General features: G+C 41.3%; 1 protein-coding gene across 4 annotated transcripts in view; it reads right to left on the reverse strand.

Moving 5' to 3' along the window:
* Positions 1–21,713, reverse strand: part of LUZP2 (leucine zipper protein 2) — a 464,552-nt gene that overhangs the window by 230,921 nt on the left and 211,918 nt on the right. For 3 of the 4 annotated variants that reach the window (XM_063117348.1, XM_063117346.1, XM_063117347.1), the window contains exons 2-4: positions 18,820–18,937; positions 15,627–15,697; positions 9,519–9,600 (exon numbers count right to left, since the gene is read on the reverse strand). In XM_063117348.1, the coding sequence (XP_062973418.1) occupies positions 9,519–9,600; positions 15,627–15,697; positions 18,820–18,937 (271 nt within the window). The remainder of the gene's footprint in view (positions 1–9,518; positions 9,601–15,626; positions 15,698–18,819; positions 18,938–21,713) is intronic. The other variant, XM_063117349.1, reaches the window with a different exon arrangement.

Genomic DNA, 21,713 nt, shown 5'->3' on the forward strand with positions numbered 1-21,713 from the left:
AATGCTTTGAGCCCTGAGCCTGAGCCCTAAATGCAACTACAATTGAAGCCTAAAAGCACCCCTGTGTTCTTGCATCAGTATCCTTTGAAATTAGAAGCCAGAAGAAGAATACAACTATTGCTTTTTAAAAATGGACTTGTGAAATGATTAAAGCAATTAAAAACTCCAGCTTGCATCACTGTGTTTGCCCTACCAGCCTCAAGTGTGCTGTGCCAAAAACGTGGCACAGACCAGTGGAGTACAGTGGCAGAAGCTAACACCTGAACCCTGCCTGCCAGTCCAGATATGAGACCAACCTCCTCGTGGACCCAAGGCTTGCCTCATTGAATCCTGCCACGTTGATACCTGAACTACAAAGAAAAGAAGTTCCAGAGCATGAATGCCTTGAAGTCTTGCAACTTGGCACCAAACCTCGCCCAGACCTATACGATGACCTCGAGTTGTTTACTGATGGATCCAGCTACAATTGTACAACAAGCAGCTGAACTCGTAGTATGCACAGAAGCCCTGATGCTTGTTTCAGGCAAAGGACTATATTTACTGATTCAAAATATCACATGGACAGATTTGGAAAGAAAGAAGATTTGTGACTGTCCATGGAGCAGTGACCCATGGAGAATTAACAGTTGATCTGTTAAAAGCCCTGATGTTGCCAAAAGAATTGGCTAATTTGTCTACAAGCGAGCTGCCATAATTGGAGCTAGCCCATTTCTCAGTATTTGAATCCACCTTAAGAAAAAGAAGACTTGGAATTAGCACAATAACTCAAAGTTTTCAAGAACCCAGAAAGATGGGATTTGTTACCCCTGATGTGCCAAGAATCATCATGACCTCCCTGTCATGACCTCCCTGAATCAGCCAAAGAATATAAATGCACAGTGAATTGTTTTTACTGGCTTCATTTGTAAATGCATCAAAAGAAAAGCCCCTGCAGACATGGACTTGTTATCTTTTTTTAAGAATCCAGATTGACTTTGTTGAAATGTAAAAGTTTTTTGAACACCTACTTGTTTTTGTTCAGGTTTTTTTCTGAACACCTACTGTTTTGTTCAGGCCTGAAACCATAGAATCAGATCTAGAAAGCTATTTTACTTCTTAGGTAGTGTAGAACATGGCACTTTTGTCCTAAAAGTAGGCTGGCATCTCATGAAGATTCCAGTCTGGAAGGCAGATAGAGTTAATAGGACCCTGAAAAGAGACCCTAGCAAATTAGAAATTTCCTTGAAATGGGTGGATGTATTTCCAATTGCATTGTTAAAATCAGAAAAAGGTCTTAAATTGTTTCATTTTGAGCTAATGTTTGGCTTTTCCTCTCAGTTTTTAGTGGGGGAACAAGAAAAAATTAAATAGGAATTGGGGAATGTTTTATTCCAAGAATATGTAATTGCCCTGCAGTTTTCTCTTTTCCAGCTCCATCGTTACCTGCACCTTTCCGGAGATTGTCGTTAGAAGAACCCTGCTTGTTCCAGCCTACCTGCTTAAAAGTAGGACCCCAGGATTGAGAAAGCCCTTGCTGCTTCGTACTTGTAAGTGAAATTATTATAGACAGATAAATGGACACATTGTTCTAAAATAAAGCCTCCCCTGTGCCAGAAGGACACAGGCAAAGCAAAGTTCATCTGCCTTCTGGTGCACCGGAAGCCACCAGCAACATAGGCGAAAAAACCAGCACGGAGCAACCTAGGTACTCAACCCAACATTTAAAAGACACTAAAGTTATCTTACATGTGTGTGAAGATTGTGTAGTTGTAATTTTGATAATTCTTACTTTAGTAGGTTCCAAGTGTTTCTTTAATTGTCATAGCAAATGTTTTTAAGAAAGGATTTGTGCCTTTTACCACTCATAAGTGACTTGGCTTCGTTCCACAACTGCCAAATGTTCTTTGCAAAAGCTTATCTTCCTGCCCTGCAAAAGCTTGTGATCACCACACAAGCCAAAATATCAGAATTGTGTACACATATTATGATTCTACCCAAGGACTTTTAGAGCCCTACGGTAGTTGTAAATGAAAGTTAACAAAGAATAGCAGAGTTGGAAGGGGCCTACAAGACCATCAAGTCCAACCCCCTGCTCAATGCAGGAATCCACCCTAAAGCATCCCTGAAAGTTAGTTGTCCAGCTGCCTCTTGAATGCCTCTAGTATAGGAGAGCCCACAACCTCCCTAGGTAACTGATTCCACTGTCGCACTGCTCTAACAGTTAGGAAGTTTTTCCTGATGTCCAGCCGGAATCTGGCTTCTTTTAATTTGAGCCTGTTATTCCGTGTCTTGCATTCTGAGAAGAGATCCTGGCCCTCCTCTGTGTGACAACCTTTTAAGTATTTGAAGAGTGCTATCATGTCTCCCCTCAATCTTCTCTTCTCCAGGCTAAACATGCCCAGTTCTTTCAGTCTCTCTTCATAGGACTTTGTTTCTAGACCTCTGATCATCCTGGTTGCCCTCTTCTGAACACGCTCCAGCTTGTCTGCGTCCTTCTTGAATTGTGGAGCCCAGAACTGGACACAATACTCTAGGTGAGGCCTAACTAGGACTGAATAGAGAGGAACCAGTACCTCACGTGATTTGGAAGCTATACTTCTCTTAATGCAGCCCAAAATAGCATTTGCCTTTCTTGCAGCCATATTGTGCTATTGGCTCATATTCAGCTTGTGATCTACAACAATTCTCGTTTGTAGTATTGCTGAGCCAAGTGTCCCCCATCTTGTAACTGTGCATTTAGTTTCTATTCCCTAAATGTAGAACTTGGCATTTATTCCTATTAAGTTTCATTCTGTTGTTTTCAGCCCAGCACTCCAGTCTATCAAGATCACTTTGAAGTTTGTTTCTGTCTTCCAGAGTATTAGCTATCCTACCCAATTTTGTGTCATCTGCAAATTTGATCAGCGTTCCCTACACCTCCTGACAAATCCATTTCGGCTTCTAGTTTACAGGTGTTTACAGATTGACTTCTTTACAATCTGTTCCAGAATTTTCTCAGAGATGACTGGTCTGTAGTTCCCAGGTTCCCAGGTTCCTTTTTGCCCTTTTTGAAGATAAGGACAACGTTAGCCCTCCTCCAGTCGTCCGGCACCTCACCCATCTTCCATGATTTTACAAAGATAATAGACAAGAGTTCTGAGAGTTCTTCTGCTAGCTCCTTCATTACTCTTAGATACAGTTCATCGGGCCCTGGAGATTTAAACTCATTCAGGGAAATTTGGTGTTCTTTGACCATTTCTTTATCAATCTCAAACTGCAATCCTGCCTCCTCAACTTCACTTTTTCCAGGAAGGAGTCATAGACCCGCTTTTAGGAGAAGACCGAGGCAAAATAGGAATTAAGCACTTCAGCCTTTTCTTTGTTGTCTGTTATCAATTTGCCCTCCTCATTAAGCAGTTGAACCACCCACTGATGATCTATTTAGATGGCTCACCAGTTAGTTGTCCAATATAGAGTAGTTAAAAGAGGGATTTCTTGCATTGTATTTTGTTCCATTGTAATGATTTTTGTTTATCCTTGCTTTTTGCCTTCCCTGTATTTTGTCTTTTATGAAAAATCTTGCAAAGTCTGTAATCCACCAGCAAATGTATTTGTATTGTGAAGCCTTAGCCACAGATGATCTAAAAGAAGTTAGCAAGCTTGATTTTTAAATTGCTTTAAAGGGGGGAAAATGTTAGCAAAACCACCTCCATTTTTAACAGGAAACTGTAAAATCTCCATTGCACTCCAAGCAAAATGTCAAAATGCCCTGTATGAGAATGTCTCCTTGTGTGCGTCCTTGCATCCTTGATTACTAATATAAACAAGAGTCCTGGCTCCAGCTGTCTGTGTTGAAGTTAACTCTCTGTAACTTACTGTCAGGCCAAAGGTATTGTTTACAGGACTGTTTAGCATAATTAGCTATGCCTCAGTGTTATGTTCTGATTGGTTAATGCTGCTACTGGGCCCTGCCCCTTGAAAGCTTTAATACTGTACCATATTCCCTATGTCTTTTGTCTGATTGCTCCCTTTGAAGAGACCAGGCCTTGATTACTAATCAATAAAGCGCTTTTGAACCCTCTGTCGTTGGAATGGTGGAGTCGTGCTTAAGGGCTGTTTGGATCTCGTCCTTGGGTGAAAAGAACATTGATCTAACAATTGCACTCATATCCTAATTTTGGGTTTCCTATAGGCAGCTGGTTGGCCTCTGAGTGAACAGAATGCTGGACTAGTTGGACCCTTAGCTGGGTCCAACATGGGTCTTCTTATTTTCCTTAAGCACAGTACCCTATTTCTGCTGATATCCCCAATTCACTGCAGATCTTGCTGCCCTTAAAAACAGTTCTTGAGAGTTTATGAATCTTTTGAACAATATGGAAGTTGTTGTGGAGAGCTATATTTCATAGGGGGAGATCAGCAAAAATTGTGGGGGGGGGCATCTTGCACAAACCATTGTGCACAAATTCAAGCTGAGCTGGGGGCAGCAGAGAAATCCATCCCTAAACAAAACATAAACAAAATTCCCAAACTGATGTGAAAACAGAATGAAATTAACTTAAGGTTGAAAAATGAGGAACTGAGCAAAACCAAAATTGAGAGGTTGATCCATCTATGGAGATAACAAAATTCTATAGCGATCCCATATTTTTAAGAGATTTGATTTTTTTTTTAAAAAAAATGCTCAACTATTTTAGAATTATTATTATCCCACAATAAAACACAATGTAACATGTGGAGGTACTTTTATAAATGCTTTTTAAACAGGAAAATGAAGGCATTAGATTCTAATAGCCAACCTGATACCTAATTCAGTTTGCATTGTAGTATAATTCTAAATTTGAAACTGATCCTACTCTTTTTTTCATTATATCATACCAAATAGGGGTGTGCATGGACCCCCCGCTCCGCTTCTCTTCCAGATCCGCGATTTGCAGATCGGGCCGCTCCGCTCCATCCCCACTCCACTGCGGAGCTCCGGATCCGGATCGGAGCTCCATTTCCACCCCCCCCATAGGCTTGCATTGAAAGCTAAAAAAGTATACAACTTTTTTTCTGTTAAAGTTAAAAATCTCAAGTTTGGCACATGATACCTCATGGATGTATACACACACATGCCAAGTTTCAAGCCAATCCCATCATCCTCTGATTTTTGGGGAATTTTTGAAAATCGGGCACCCCATTCACACCCCTTTCGATAGCTCCATCAATTTGCATGTTAGAAACCTCAAACTCAGCACCATGATAGCTTATCCAGGGATACACATGCACACCAAGACTCAAGGCAATCCCATCATCCCCTGATTTTTGGCGGGGCTCTAACCTTTTAACTCACCCCAAATCAAGTCCCATGCTACAACTATGTCAATTTGCATATCAGAAATCTCACCTTCGGTCCCATGACAGCTTACCCATGTGTCCACATGGATGCCAAGTTTCAAGCCAATCCCATCATCCCTGGATTTTTGGGGAATTTATGAAAGTCAGACACCCCAGTATCTGCAGACAGCTCAATGGGCCCATTTCAAAGGAAATCCCAACATGCCATGCATTGGGGAGTAGAGATAAACCTAAATATGAATCTTCTTCCACACTCGAAAAATTGATTTGGAACTTGAGCACAGGAAGGACTTCTCCCCTGAGTCAAAGCAAGACACACAAAAACCAAACCATCCCTGCGAGGTGAGCAGGGGAGGAGGGAGGGAAGGCAGGCAGGCAGCAGACATTTCTGGGGGCACAAGGAAGTGAGCCAAGGATAGTTTCAAAGCCAGTAATGCATATAAAATGGAATAAATAAATAAATAAATAAATAAATAAATAAAGGAGGGGTGGAATTAAAAGCAGCAGTGTTGTTGAATAAACAAAAAGAAGAATTTTTTTTAAAAGGCTATATCTTTCTTTTACCAGTAAGAGGGGAGTGGACGTGCCCAAGAGGAGGGGGAATTATTATTATTATTATTATTATTTATTTATTTATTTATAAATAAATCAATGTACATGGTGCTGTACAGAGTAAAACAGTAAATAGCAAGGCCCTGCCGCATAGGCTTACAATCTAATAAAATCATAGTAAAACAATAAGGAGGGGAAGAGAATGCCAACAGGCACAGGGTAGGGTAAGCAGGTACAGGGTAGGGTAAAACTAACAGTATAAAGTCCGCACAACATCAAGGAATCATCTGCCAATTTGACTGGTCCTGTCTAGGTACCAGTCTTTAAGAAGCAAACGATCACTTCAACTCATGATAGGCATTCACTCCAGTGATTTACCTTTGGAGGGCTCTGATGGCCCTCCAAGGACAGGAGAGTGCACAGGGCACGTCCTTGCCCTAGGGGAGCTCATCCCCTTGCACCACATCTATTCAGTTGTTCCCCAAACTTAGGGTGGGTAGCAGTGCTGTGCTTTTTCTATCTCTTATTATTGGCTTAGTATATGATTTCAGGTTGTGTTTGTGCATTTGGTGGAGCTACTGTTTTAAAAAACACTGGGAAAAGTCCATTCAGACTAAGAAAGAGAAGTTCCCAGAATCCCAAGTTACCCATTTTGCCTATCCCCTCCTCCAACTTTGGGATCATGTGATCATGACCGGGAGTTGACTCTGCCCCTCAGCCCTTCGAAAAAGGTATTTTCCCGCTGTTTTACCCGATTTTTCCAAAAATTCTAGCAAGCGAACTGCAGCACGCAGAGAGCTGAGAGTAGGCTCAAAATGACCCCCAGCCACAACTCTCTAAGCACAAGAAGTTTCAGAAAGATAGCTTAAAAAACAACACAGTTATCCCCTATTCTTTTCCGTAATGCAATCCTATGGGCGAAATTTTTCAAAATGGCGATCGGATCGGTCCGCGAAAAGAGAAGCGCTCTGCGTATGGCCGCTTCTCTTCGCCGTGCTTCTACGGGTCCCTGGTCCGCTTCTACTCCACCTCTGGGCAAGGCGGAGCAGGCCAATTCGCTTCTGATTCTCCGCTTCTAATCGGAGCGGAGCACATCCCTAATACCAAAGGCTTTTCCCATTCCATATACATAAGAACATAAGAAGTGACATGCTGGATCAGACCAAGGATCCATCTAGTCCAGCACTCTGTTCATACAGTGGCCAACCAACCATTGGCCAGGGACCAACAAGCAGGACATGGTACAACAGTACCCTCACATTCATGTTCCCCAGCAACTGGTGCACACAGGCTTACTGCCTCGAAGACTGGAGTTAGCAGAGCTAGTAGCCATTGATAGCCTTCACCTCCAGGAACTTATTCAACCCCCTTTTAAAGTCATCCAAATTTGTGGCCATCACTACATCTTGTGGGAGTGAGTTCCATAATTTAACTATGTGCTGTGTGAAGAAGTACTTCCTTTTATTTGTCCTGGATCTCCCACCAATCATCTTCATGGGATGTCCCCGGGTTCTAGTATTTTGAGAGAGGGAGAAAAATGTCTCCCTATCCACATTCTCCAGACCATGCATAATTTTGTACACTTCTACCATGTCTCCCCTTAGCCTCCTTTTTTCCAAGCTGAACAATCCCAGTTAACATAAACTTCCCTCATAGGGAAGATGCTCCAGCCCCTTAATCATTTTAGTTGCCCCTTTCTGCACTTTTTCCAGCTCCATAATATCCTTTTTTAGGTCTGGTGACCAGAACTGTACACAGTATTCTGAGTGTGGTCACACCATAGATTTGTATAATGGCAGTATGATACTGGCAGTTTTATGCTCAATTCCTTTTCTTATAATGCCTATCATGGAGTTTGCCTCCTTTACAGCAGCCGCACACTGGGTAAACATTTTCATCGAGCTGTCCACCACAATCCCAAGATCCCTTTCTTGTTTGGTCACCGCCAACTCTGATCCCATTAGGTTATACTTGAAGTTGGGTTTTTTTGCCCCAACGTGCATCACCTTACACTTACTTACATTGAACTGTATCTGCCATTTGGATGCCCACTCTCCCAGCTTGGAGAGATCCCATTGGAGCTCTTCACGCTCCCTTTGTGCTTTAACAGCCTTAAATAATTTGGTGTCATTGGCAAACTTGGCCACTTCACAGCTCACTCCTAATTCCAAATCATTTATGAATGTTGAAAAGAATTGGTCCCTATACTGATCCCTGTGGGACCCCACTATTTACTCCCCTCTATTGGGAGAATTGACCATTTATTCCTACTCTCTGTTTTCTGTTCTCTAATCAGTTAATGATCCATAAAAGGACCTGATAAGTTTGTTCAGGAGTCTTTGGTGGGGGATTTTATCAAAAGCCTTTTAGAAGTCCAAGTAAACAATGTCTACCAGATCACCCCTGTCTACATGTTTGTTGACACTCTCAAAGAATTCTAGAAGATTAGTGAGACAGGACTTGCCTTTGCGGAAGCCATGTTGATTCTTCTTCAGCAGGACCTACCCTTCTATATGCTTACTAATTTTGTCTTTAATAATGCTTTCAACCAATTTACGTGGAACAGATGTCAAGCTAACCGGCCTGTAATTTCCTGGATCCCACCCGGATCCCTTTTTGAAAATTGTTGTTACATTGTCCATCTGCCAGTCCTCTGGTACAGAAGCTGAGCTTAGGGACATGTTGCATATTTTTGTGAGGAGATCTGCAATTTCATATTTGAGTTCTTTCAGAACTCTTGGATGGATGTCATCTGGGCCTGGTGATTTATTATTATTATTAGTATTATTATTTATTTATATAGCACCATCAATGTACATGGTGCTGTACAGAGTAAAACAGTAAATAGCAAGACTCTGTAAGGTTGAGAACTTCATCTTTTGTCACCACTATTTGCCTCAGTTCCTCAGACTCCCTTCCTGAAAACATCAGTTCAGGCAAAGGCATCTGTCCTGTATTCTGGTGATGTGCTCTTCAAAATGCTTTTTTGCATCTCTTATTGTTTGCTTGCAACTCCTTTGTGCCAGCTTATGCTCCCTTTTATTTTCCTCACTTGGTCAAGAAGGAAGCTCTCTTTTCTACAATAGCTTCTTTGACAATTTGATACATTTCAACAGAGGTTGTTACTTTTTACTCATTTGCTATAATGAAATTAGTTGGGAGGTATACAAATAAAGGAAACCCTGTTGTTAAATCATGAGACACTGATTAGAAATATCAAGAAATGTATAAGCTATCCTTTATATATTTGCTCAATTCTGTAGCAAATCCAGTGAGGATTTAAAATGGGTGGACAGAAACTAGATCTCCAGATCTTTTGTCCTTCCAACTCCTAGCATTCTTGATGATTGGCCGTGCTAGCAGGGGCTTCTGGATAAAAATAATCTGGAGATCTACTTTCTGACCACCCTGATCCAGAATATTCCATGTGCTTCACCTGGTGCCTTCCAGATCTTTTGAACCACAACTCCCATTATTACTAATCATGGTGGCTAAAGCAGAGGAGAGTTGACATCCAAAATGTCTGGAGGTCACCAGATTGGAAAGGGCTGCTATACACACTACATAATAATAACCTTGTTCATTCAAACATTCTCGAGCTATTGAAATATTTAAAAGAAGGGGAATGGAAAGGTAGAAAAATAATAACAAGAAAGGATAGAGTCACTCACTGTAGCTTGCTGTTTTTCTGCCTTCTCAGCAGCCTCATTAAGCTGTTTTTGAAAGGCCTCCTGGAGCGATTTCATTTCTTCCCTAGTTTGTTGAAGAGACAAAACACAAACTTCATCTCTATTGTCCATTAGCAAAGAATGCTTTTGTTTACTCTCATTTCATGACAAGGGACTTTTAATTATACAGAATAGCCACTGCCTGTGCTATGTTGAGGTGGCTTTTTCATAAAGCCAGTGCACAACACTGAAGTTTCTAAAGAAAAACTCAGAAAGAGGAAATTGCCTCCCTTTTGTATCTATTGTAGGGCCTGCTGTGCACAATATTGCCGATTGTATAATTCCTGCTGAAAAAGAGTGCAATAACCGCAAGCAAAGAAAAGCTAAGCATGATCAAAGGTATGCTGAACCAGAAGAATTATATCGTTGTAAATGGGAAATCGTCTGTATTTGCTTTTAAAACAAAAGAGGATGTTGAAAATGCAAAATCTAATTCATTAACCTCTCTTGTTTTCAAAGCAAATTGCATAGTTAGATTCCTCATCCCCCCATTCAGGTAGGAGCTGTTTTTTAGAAGGAATTGTTTTAAAGGGATGTGTTGCCAGTAAATGTATTATTATGTTGCTGTCAGAGAAATTCCAGAGACAACAGAAACAAATATCTCCAGGAAAGCAGTCTTGTTTAGCTCCATTGAATTCCATCTATATCATATATAGATCTACGTATATCATATATAATCTACATCTATATTACATATAGCAGTCTTCCTCAACTGAGTACCCTCCAGATGTTTTGGACTACACCTCCCAGCATTGCTCACTATTGGCCACGTTGGTTTGGGCTGATAGGAGTTGAAGTCCAAAACGTCTGAAGTTGGGAAGCCTGATCTATAGCATATCCAAGCTGTAAACATAAGGGTGAATTGACGGAAGGCAAGCTAGTATGTTGTGAATATGGAGTGTGAATTCACACTGTTTGGCAAATGTTGAAGTGGGTATGTGATTACTTCAGTGCATCCTCCATTTTATGCACCATAGCTACTCAATGAGTGTCATCACACAGGGGAAAAACATGTTTGTTTACTGTCGCTTCTCTGCCCATGCATTTGTCCCTCACTACTTCCTCTTTTGAAAGAGGAAGTAAACAATGTGCATGTGGCCCATTCAGTGGGCCATTTTGATCGCGCTGCTTCTCCTGCACACAGCAGGTGATAGCGGCAACTTCCATCTTTATTTTTTGTTGGACTTACTGGGGTGTTTTCTTGTGGCACGAAGAAGGCAAGAAGGGGCAGGAGGTGCATTGGAGGCAGACGATGTTGTGAGAGGGACCCTCAAAAATCCAGGAGTGCCCAGTAATGAGCATGCAATAAAACACTCATCTGATGTGAGCTGGACAGAGATCCAGTATATGTGAGCTGAGCAGATGTAGAAACCCTCACTTGACTGCTGATCAACAGCCTTCAGAGTTTTTTTGGTCAGTGAAGTTAGTCTAATTTAGCCCAAATCACAGAGACAACAAGAGTATAAACTAGAGTCAAAGTAGAGTGCTGGCTTCCACCAAAGCCGTAGCTCATGATTTTAATACAGACATCCAGCAAGCAGTGACAGGTCCCAGACTGGGACACACCACTTTGATTGGAGCAGACATGTATTAAACATAAGAGCAGCTGTGTATGCTGCCAATTAGGGTCAGTGCAGTGATTCCTGACAACTAAATAATATATAGCCCTTCAATAGGTAAATGGGAGAGCTCTTTTTATTCTGTGTTTTGGAAGATTTATCACAGAGTATACAAGACAATGTTTCAGGACTGAGATACTGCGTATCTGGCAGGAAGTGCTTGACGAGTTGTTTGATCTAAGTTTCTTGGGAGCCAGACATGCAATAGATGTGGAGCATCCCTTGCATTAATTATAGGCCAGTTTTCATGCCTTGGCATTTCGTCAATATGAGCATCTAGAAATGTGTGCTTCCCTAACCACAATGGGACCCAAATCCAAGGAGTCTGTAATTATTATTAATTGTTATACTACTCGCAGAAGTGGCTTCCATAGTATTTGCTCAGAGTGTCAGAAGGAAAATCATGAAAGAAAACAAGCTGCTCCCCCCTTCCCCCAGCACATTGAACACATCGTGCTGTCTGTCACTGGTAATCAGCACAGTGCAGTCAAGTTCTGCATTTGTTTCCCATGGAAACAATCTTCATATGTTTCAGATGGATCATGGGAACTTTGAGATGACACATTTAGGCAAGCGCTACCTGTTTATAGTATCTCATGGGCATGAGATGTGCTTTATACATTGAAGTCCAAGGTGCATCTAGAAAGGAAAAGGACCAATCTAAGAATAGCCAAGTTTGGGTGTTGGGGTACTCCCCACCACCAAGGTTCATTTTGGGGGAGTGCTCCTGGACCCCAACGTTGCTTCTGGATGTCGAGGTAATGGCTGTGGCCATGCATGCTTTTACCATACAGTAAAGTATACAGTATACTGCATGCTGTCTGACTCTGGAAATCAACACAGTCTAGTCAAGCTCTGCTTTTGCTTCCCATGGAAACAATTTTCATGAATTTCACACGGCTCGTGACAACTTTGAGATGACACTCTGCTTTGAAAAAGGCACATGTGATCATTTTTTTAAAGGAATGTAGCCTTTCTCCAACCTTCAAAAAGAAAAAGAAAAAGAAAAAAGAAAAGGCTGAAATCCATATTCTCCATTCATTTGACATATCTTATTATGCAAAAGTGACTAAACTTTTTCAAATATGTACCCTATAAATTTAGATATCCTGCTGAAACAATTAGCGCCATCTGAACGCACCTGGCATGCCTGGGTGCGTAGAGGCCGTTGCGGGTGGGGGTGGGGAGACGAGGCAATATTGGAGACCAGCCATTGGCTGGTTCCTGATGGGGCCACCCCAGCGGGGAGGGGTTGAGAGTATATGTTGGCGCTTACCCCTCTCCGTGGCCTCTTTGTCTTTTGCGGCTCCCTCCCTCCCTGTAGGCAGTGTGGGTTCGCTGGTCGCTCTTAGGGGGGCCAAGTAGGAATTTTTGGCTCATAATGAGCTTTTGGTTATGGATTTTTTTGCCTGCTTCACACTGCAAGACAGGTTTGGGAGTATTAATTAGGTTAATATGATGTTAAATGTTCTGGTCACAATTTAAAAACACAGGTAAGAGCGGGCATCAGGAGTGGGTTTAGGGCCAGTGAGCATTCACAGGCACGATTTTAGTGATGGCTAATTACCTGAGGCTCCCAACTGTGAGTTTTATGGCCTCAGCTGGTGGGATAAGGCTTACCTTTGAGGCCAATCTTCCTCACCCACTCGGAGCTTTACGGCATGAGGAGGGGTTGACACCGGAAGGCCTCCCTACCCCAAAAAGGGGCAAGCCTGTGGGGTGGCGAAAAGACAACGCCATGTCACAGGCGGTGAATGTCTCGCCTGAAACAAATAGTTGATGCCTGCTTAGGTTTCCACTCATTCTGCAGACCTTTAATTATTTATTTATTTTTATTTATTTATTTATTACATTTCTATACCGCCCAATAGCCAGAGCTTTAATAAAAGTGGCCCTATTTTAAATCCATTTACTTGTGTTGTCTCGTTATTTCCCACCTCCCATCACCCACAACTGGTTTCTGAGCTCAGAAATTGTATATTGGGTAGGGATGTCAGAAAAAACTGCAATGGAACCAAATGAGTTTGAATTTCTATGAATCTGACCCATGGAATCTGCAGCTGATTGGCTTTTTACATGGATGCCATGGAGTTTGCACTTTTAAAAAACTTTCTCCAAGTTTATGCATAAGAAGAGGTATGCTGGATCAGACTAAGGGTCCATCTGGTTCAGCATTCTATTCACACAGTGGACAACCAGCTGTTGACCAGGGACCCAAAAGTAGGACATGAGTGCAAGACCATGCCCATGTCTCCCAGCAAGTGGTGTACACCGAAATACTGGCCATAGCTAGACCTAAGGTTTAGCCCTGGATCATCCAGGGGTCAAACCTGTTCATCTAGGTGACACACAGGGGATCCAGTGCTCAGGCAGGGGCGAACCCTGGATGATCCCAGGATAAACCTTAGGTCTAGCTGTGGCCACTGTCTCTGATATGGAGATAGCATATAGCATCAGGACTAGTAGCCATCAATAGCCTTCTCCTCTAGGAATTTGTCTAACTCCTTTTAAGGTCATCAAAATTGGTGGCTATAACTACATTTTGTTGTAGCGAATTCCATAGTTTAACTATGTGCTGTGTGGAGAAGTACTTCTTTTTATCTGTCCTGAATCTCCCACCAATCAGCTTCATGGGATGACCCCGGGTTCTAGTATTATGAGAAAGGGAGAAAAATGTCTCCCTATCCACATTTTCCACACCATGCCTAATTTTGTACACCTCTACCAGGTTTCCTTTTACTTTCCATTTTTCCAAGCTAAATAATCCAAGCTGTTGTAACCTTCCCTTATAGGGAGATGCTCTAGCCCCTTGATCATTTTCATTGCCCTTTCATGCACTTTTTCCAGCTCTACGATATATTTTTTTAGGTGGAGTAACCCAAGCTACATTATTATTATTATTATTATTAGTAGTAGTAGTAGTAGTAGTAGTAGTAGTAGTAGTAGTATCCCGCCTTTTGCCCAATACTGTACACAGTATTCTAAGTGTGGTCACACCATAGATTTGTATAAGGGCAGTTTGATATTGGCAGTTTTATTTTCATTTTTTTTTTCTAATTATGCCTACCATGGAGGTTGACTTTTTTTTTCTTTTTTACTGCAGATGCACACTTGGTCAATATTTTCATCAAGCTGTCCATCACAGCTGCAAGATCTCTTTCTTGGTTGGTAACTGCCAGCTCAGACCCCAACAGGATAAACTTGAAGTTGGAATTTATTTATTTATTTATTTATTTATTTATTTATTACATTTATATACCACCCAGTAGCCGAAGCTCTCTGGGTGGTTCACAAAAATTAAAATCATGAAGAGCATAAAAACAACCAGCAATCTAAAAACACGAATACAAAATACAATATAAAAAGCACAACCAGGATAAAACCACACAGCAAAAAATGATATAGGTTAAAATATGGAATTAAAACAGCAAAGTTTAAATTTAAGTTAATAGGTGTTAAAATACTGAGAAAATAAAAAGGTCTTCAGCTGGCGACGGAAGGAATACAGTGTAGGCGCCAGCCAAACATCTCTGGGGAGCTCATTCCACAGCCAGGATGCCACAGCAGAGAAAGCCCAGTGTGTATCACTTTACACTTGCTTACACAGAAAAAATATATATGAAATCATCATCATCATCATCATCATCATCATCATCATCATCATCATCATAATCTGGTCAAAAATGCTCATTTCCCCTATATGCTAAAGCAGAGCAACACTACTGGGGATGGTATGGAGATTTGAACAACCTCATCCAAAGCCTTCACATTGATTTAAATGGGAAATAAATAATTTAGCCAGCTCTGGGAATGGGGACTGGAAGGGCTATAGTGATCCTGTTCAGACGACATGCTAAGTCACAGTGGTTACGCATTTTGGGCTAAACATTATGGCTTAGTGTGTCTTGTGAACCATGACTTAGCATGTTGTCTGAACCATTCCTAACCATGGTGGCTACATAACCATGGTTTAAACATTCACTGCAAAAGGGGTAATGGCTTAACTATAGCTTAGTGTGTTGTCTGAACAGGTCCAAATTTTCTTTCCTGTCACAACTCCAGATTGCCTCCTTTCCTTTTCTGTGATGTTGGAAGTCTGACATCGGAGATGAACCAGCCATGGAAGTTTCCATGACAGTTGGGAGGAAAATCCCAAGATCAGAACTCATCCAAGAAGGGTGAGATGCACTCTCTGCATTCAGAAATGGTAATCTGACATTACATATACAGTAGCCCCTGGAATGGCCCTTGTTTAGTTTTTGCACTTCGAAACACAAATCTCATATTTCAGGTCACATTATTACTTCTCTGTGGTTTGTTTTTGCCACAACTGCTTTGTTGTACTTTCAGGCTAAAAAAGTCAAGCATTCATAGCCGTTCTCAATATGTGTGAGGAAAGCAAAAGTTAAGGCAGATAAACTCTGAAGCGTACCTTTGTTTTTGGCCTAATTCCAAGAGTTTCTGTACATCGCTTTTGGCAGATGCCTCATCATTTTTCAAAGACTGATAACAAAGGGAAGAAACAATGTGTTACCAAGGAGCTCTTTAACAATATTCAGCAGTAAAATTATTAATAGTGACCCTTTTGATCAAAGGCATTTCTGTGAATAACACGTTTTAGGATTGATAAAAAAACACAGGAAAAGAAGTCACTTTGTTCTTCTGCTGCAGGGCCTCAACAGCACTGCCAAACAAATATACTTGTTCTGCTTGAAACCTATATGCAGAAATGGGGGTTAAAGGATCTGATAGGTTCAACAAGCCATACAACTCTCTTTAATTATGCCAGAGGAGGTTTACTGGATTTCCTATCATTACAATGTTACAGTAGATGGCAGATTCATGTGTAATTATGCTTTTGTGGGTCTGCTCATGTTTTCTGCACCAGACCCAGAATGTCTAGCACAAAACAAGGACATTACTTTGTCATAGGTGTCTAGAGGATATGACAATGTTGTGGGGTATTAACTACCCATCCGTATTTTATGTGTCACTTTCACAGTTGTGCGTGGTAGCACAAAACCCGGGGTTTGTAGCATAAAACACTTGCATAGGTTTCGATGGGATACCAGATTTGGGGGTTCATAGTCAATACACCTTCACTTATAAGTCCATTCTCTCTCTCTCACTCTCTCTCTCTCTCTCTCTCTCTCTCTCTCTCTCTCTCTCTCTCTCTCTCTCATTTAAATAGGCATTGTAAACACTCTCTCTCTCTCTCTCTCTCTCTCATTTAAATAGGCATTGTAAACATAAGTTCTCTCAAAATACAGTTTTCTAAGCATATGCTCTCAAAACATACATTTCCAAATATATGTTGGAAAAATACATTTCCAAAACATACATTTCCAAAACATACATTTCCAAATACATTTCCAAATGCATATCACAGGATATGCATTTTCAGAAACACTTTGAAATGTTTTTAAGCCAAGAGCTGTATTGGAACAACCAGGAAGTATAAAAGCAAGTGGACAACTAAGTTCTGATTCAGACATTAGTCCCTGGATCAGGTCAGTTCATATAAAAAATCATGAAGTTCTATTTTCTCAAGTATCCTTATTACCTGCATCCCAATATGCTGTCTTTTATTACATAATGAGCTGGAGGGGACCATATTCAGCTAAAAGGACTAAATTCAGCTAAAAGTGATGCTCCATCTTCTCATGGTCCAGCTTTGGGATGGGAGAGAAAGCATTTTGATTGGAAATTCATTCATTCTTAGGGACATATGAGACATTCAATTTGCCCAATTTGCCCAGGATTTAGCCAGTTTACCTTCTAGACTAAACATGGACTCAGACACGTTTTGCAGTCAAAGTCCATACTTATCCAAGCTTGCAATGTGCTTTGCAGACCAAAAATAATGCATTTAACAACATGAGCACATTTGAAAAATGTGCATTAAAAATGTGTACTTTTGAAAAATGTGCACATTTATGCTTTAATCAATGAGAGAAGAATGTGTACATTTCAAAGACTTGCAGAACTGAAGAGAACATTTGGGAAAATATGCATGGATTTTCATGCAAAAAGGAAGTGCCATTCTGCAATGCCCAGCATCGCCTGGGCGTGGGGAGGCTTTTGTGGGCGTGGGAAAAGATGAGATATGCCTGCCTGCCATTGGCAGAGCACAACATGGTGACACTAGGCTGGGGGGGGGCGCAGCGGTCTATAAAAGAAGCCTCACCCTTCCCAGCCCCATCTTTGCTGCATGGCTCCCTCCCTCCCTCCCTCCCTGTAGGCAGTGTGGGCTTGCTGGTTGCCATTCGGGGCCAAGTAGGAATTTTTTACTCATGTACTGAATTGTGCAGGAGTTTTTTTCCCCACCTACTCCACACTGTTAGACAGCTTAGGAGTACTAAGTATGTTAATTTTTTGTTTCAATTTGGTCACATTTTATTTGGCACTAGGTACGGGCATCCAGAGCAGGATTGGAAATCGGTGAGCATTTACAGGCACTGTTCAGGGTGACGGATAAGATCTGAGGCTCCCAGCTTTGAGCCCCATGGCCTAGCTAGGGAGATAAAGCTTACTTTTGGGGCCAACCCTATTCATCCACTCTGAGCCATGCAGCCTGAGTTGGGATGACAAAGGAAGGTCTCCTGTTGGCCCCTGGGGAAGGCAAATGGTGCAGCACCTGCCCATGGGCCATGAATGGCTTGCCCAACTAGAGGGGCCTGTTAACAGGCCATACTAGATGCCCAATAGGATTCCTACCCCTTTGCAGATAGTTAATAAATGTGGCCCTGTTTAAACCCAGCTATTCTTGTTTTGTCTTGTTATTTATCGACCTATGCACCACAACAAAAAACAAAGCTCATGATGGGATATGCACTCAAGTTGGAACAAGCTTCAAGATGGAATTGGAAGAACTTTGGAGAACATAACCTATCTATTCCCCTTCCACAAAATTGCTCATGGATTGTTGGGGGAGGAAGCCATGGAAACACAATGCAATCCCCTTCTCCCTACAGATCTAGCAGTGCAGACAATATACATAATCAATATAATTTGGGTGCTTTCCCACCACCCCTGCATAACCAAGGGATTTGGGGGGTTAAAGAAGGCATTGGTGCTCCAACTGAAATGCACCTCTGTTTACCAAAGGAAGCTCTTGGATGTAGAAAATGTAATATTAGAAATGTATTGCTCTTATTGTGGGGTCTTCCCTTCTATGAAATCTAGGTCCTCTACTTCCTTGCCATTTAGGCACCATCAGAGCCATTACCATGAATGGAGGGAGGCCTGTGCCCAGCCTTCTTCTCCAAATTACTCCTGCTCAATGTTACCAGAATGGAGATGTTTTTATGGTGAGTAGTGGGGAGTTGGGAAATTAGCATGCCAAGTAAACACAAGTAGAAGCCTCCATGCAAAAAGGACCCCCAATCATGTGCAGTACCCTACTCACATTTAAGCGAGCCCATGTAGAAATCACCTTCAGACTATCTCTCTCAACATAAGAAAGTCAGAGACTGAACAGGTAGAGTGGGGATGGATATATTACAGGGAGGGGGCTGTGTGCTTGTCCATGTCTCCTGCTCACTTTTAGCCCTCTTGAGAGCAGGCTAAACACCTACATTGGGCTAATGATATGTCCATATCATAGAAAGGAAGAAAAATCTTACCTGGAGGTTCACTTTAATGCCTTCAAGCTCTTTGGATGTCTTTGACAGCTGGCGAAGGATGTTGCTTCTTTCCTTAAAGACTTCTTTAAGCTGTCTTTCCAGCTCTTCGTAGCCCTGTCTAACACAGAAAGAACAATGGTGAGATTCTCTCAAAATAACTGCAGTAAACAAACCTTGGAAATAAAGATCTGGTTTTATTATATTTACATCTGGGCAGAAACAGGATCATGTTCCATTACTGAAAGAAAAGAGTTAAGTACTGTGTTACTTTTGTAGCCCCTCATCATGACAGCAAGTTGTTAAAAATGCTCATGTTTAGAAAATGAACGATTTCACCGGAGACGGCAAAGGTGAGTTCCGTTGACTGTATGTTACTGTAATAAAAGTAGGTTGACATATGGTGCAGATTCTGGGCATGCCATATAGTTGATTGGGACAATGGCAATAACAACAACAACAACAATAACAACAACAAAAATGATGATGATGACGATGATGATGATGATAATGCAACTTCCTAGCTTTTGTAGGACGGAAGATTGGAGGCAAAATGTGCTGCCAGTATTCTGCCCAGTTATTTAGGGAGAAATGAGCCAGATGCTTCCATCTTTCATTGTTGCAGCCAACGAAAGAAGGTAGGAGAAAATTAGAGTCATGGTTCAATTGTCTAGAGACAGAATCTTCAAGGTGTTGTTGTTGTTTTTTGGAAGCTAAGGTGGAAGTCGGAGCTGCCCAGAGAAAAGAAAGGAGAAATCCAGGATTTTAGGATAGGTGTGATTGAGCAGCAGTATGCCCCAACTCGACCAAACAAAAGATAGCAGGCAAATACTTTGTGCTCTTTCAAAACCAGCCTTAATTTGTGTGGAATATGTGATTTGTGTATATTTTCATAGAAACATAGAATAGTAGAGTTGGAAGGGGCCTATAAGGCCATCAAGTCCAACCCCCTGCTCAATTTTAGTTATTAACATTGTGCTGCATCAGGGTTTTGTTTTGGGGATGGTAATGCTGAGAGGAATTGGCTTATGATTACCCTAAAATCTGCATCTGACCCATGGCATCCTGTATATGCACTTGCCCTCTAACCAGATTTCCCCTAACCACCGTATCCCCTATTCTAAACAATACACCTAAAACCATCAGCTGACCTTTCTTACATAATTTTGCATATTCCCAGTTTCAACTTTCTCTTTTACAACTCTGCTTTCTGGCCTGATCCAATCTAGAGTGCCCCTGCACTCCACTGAAACTGTCCTCATGAAAGTCACTGATGATCTCCCAATTATGAAATCCAAAGGCCTCTACTTAATGCTCTTCCTCCTTGACCTCTCTGCCACCTTTGATCATGCTCTTCCCTTTATGCCCAATGTCTCTGTGATTGCATTTTCAGTTGTTTAACTTCCTTCCTGTTTAACCACATTTTTAATGACTTTGTAGTGGGACACTCTTCTGCTGCCTTCTGCTGGGGTTTCCTCAGGGGTACTTAGCCATCTACTGTTCTTTATACCTATAATTTGTCCATGTGTAGCCTCATCACTACCATGAATTTCAGTACCACTGATGATACACAGTTTTACATCTTTGCACCAGATCTTTCGCCCTCCTTCCAGTCCTGCATCTCTATCTTCTTCTCTGATATTGCTGCTTGGAGGTTTCAACATAACATTAAGCTCAATATATCCAACAATGAACTTCTAATCTTTTCTTCTCATCTTCTCAATCACTCACAGTATTCAATATCAACATTATAATCCACCCTATTCATCAGGCATGAAGCCTAGCTTTTCTCTAACTTTCCTCTAGCCTTTGCCTACTAGCTTCAGTCCATTGCCTAAACAAGTCACATCGTCTTAATATTTAAAAAGGCTGCACTGTCTGTTTCATTGGTAAACAGTCCTGGTAATTTCTCACCTCGACTTCTGCAATTTTCATCTCTCTGGTCTTCCATTGTCTCACCTTCATCTACTTACATCTATCCAGAATCCTGCTAACAAAATTATTTGCCTGTCTCAACGTTCTGACCATCAGACTCCACTCCTGAAATCTCTTCACTGGCTTCCTGCCTATTCTTGTGTCCTGCACAAGCTTTTTGTCCTTACTTGCAAAGCTCTCCATGGCCTTGCTCCTCCTTATTTCTCTGCACTTATATCTCAACCCATTCCTTCATGTGACCTTTGCTCTACCACCCTCCACCATCCAAATGTCTCCTGTCTCCTGACACTACTTCACCCATTTTCCCTTGGTGTCTTTTATGCCTGGAACACCTTCCCAGAACACCTCTGTACAACCACTTCCCTTATTTGTTATCACCCCCTAGTCTGACTGCTTTATTGTGAGTCAAAGAACATATAATTGAAGTGATCATGTCTTCTTCCCCTGCTTAACTAGGCCTGTTTTCACCCTCCCCATGTTTTTTTTCTCTGTAGAACAGGGATCTGTCTTTTTAACATGCCATGTGCACATATAGTGCAATAATAATAATAATAATAATAATAATAATAATAATAATAATATCTACTTAGAAGTCAATGGGACTTCAAAAAGTTCAGCTTACTTTCCCAGGCCTAAGGTGGAAATATATATATGTGGTAGTATCTTTTAAATGTATATTATAGTATTGCCCCTAGTAACTTTTACTTTGGAAATAAATATGCAGATGAAAATACAATACAATACTGAGGAGTATATATGGTATACTATTGAACATCACCATGCTATTGTTGACTCAATTAACTAATGTTTTATACACTGGTCTCCAACTTACGTGCTGGAATAATTACATGGCAACAGTAAATGCATCCCTCATTTCCACAAAGGCAATCAATAGCAATGTACGTTCAAAGGGGGGACAAAATTCAACACAATACTCTTCTGAATCTTGAGCGCGACAAAAC

This window comes from Elgaria multicarinata, chromosome 2, assembly GCF_023053635.1.
Source record: "Elgaria multicarinata webbii isolate HBS135686 ecotype San Diego chromosome 2, rElgMul1.1.pri, whole genome shotgun sequence".
In the NCBI taxonomy this organism is placed as follows: domain Eukaryota; kingdom Metazoa; phylum Chordata; class Lepidosauria; order Squamata; family Anguidae; genus Elgaria; species Elgaria multicarinata.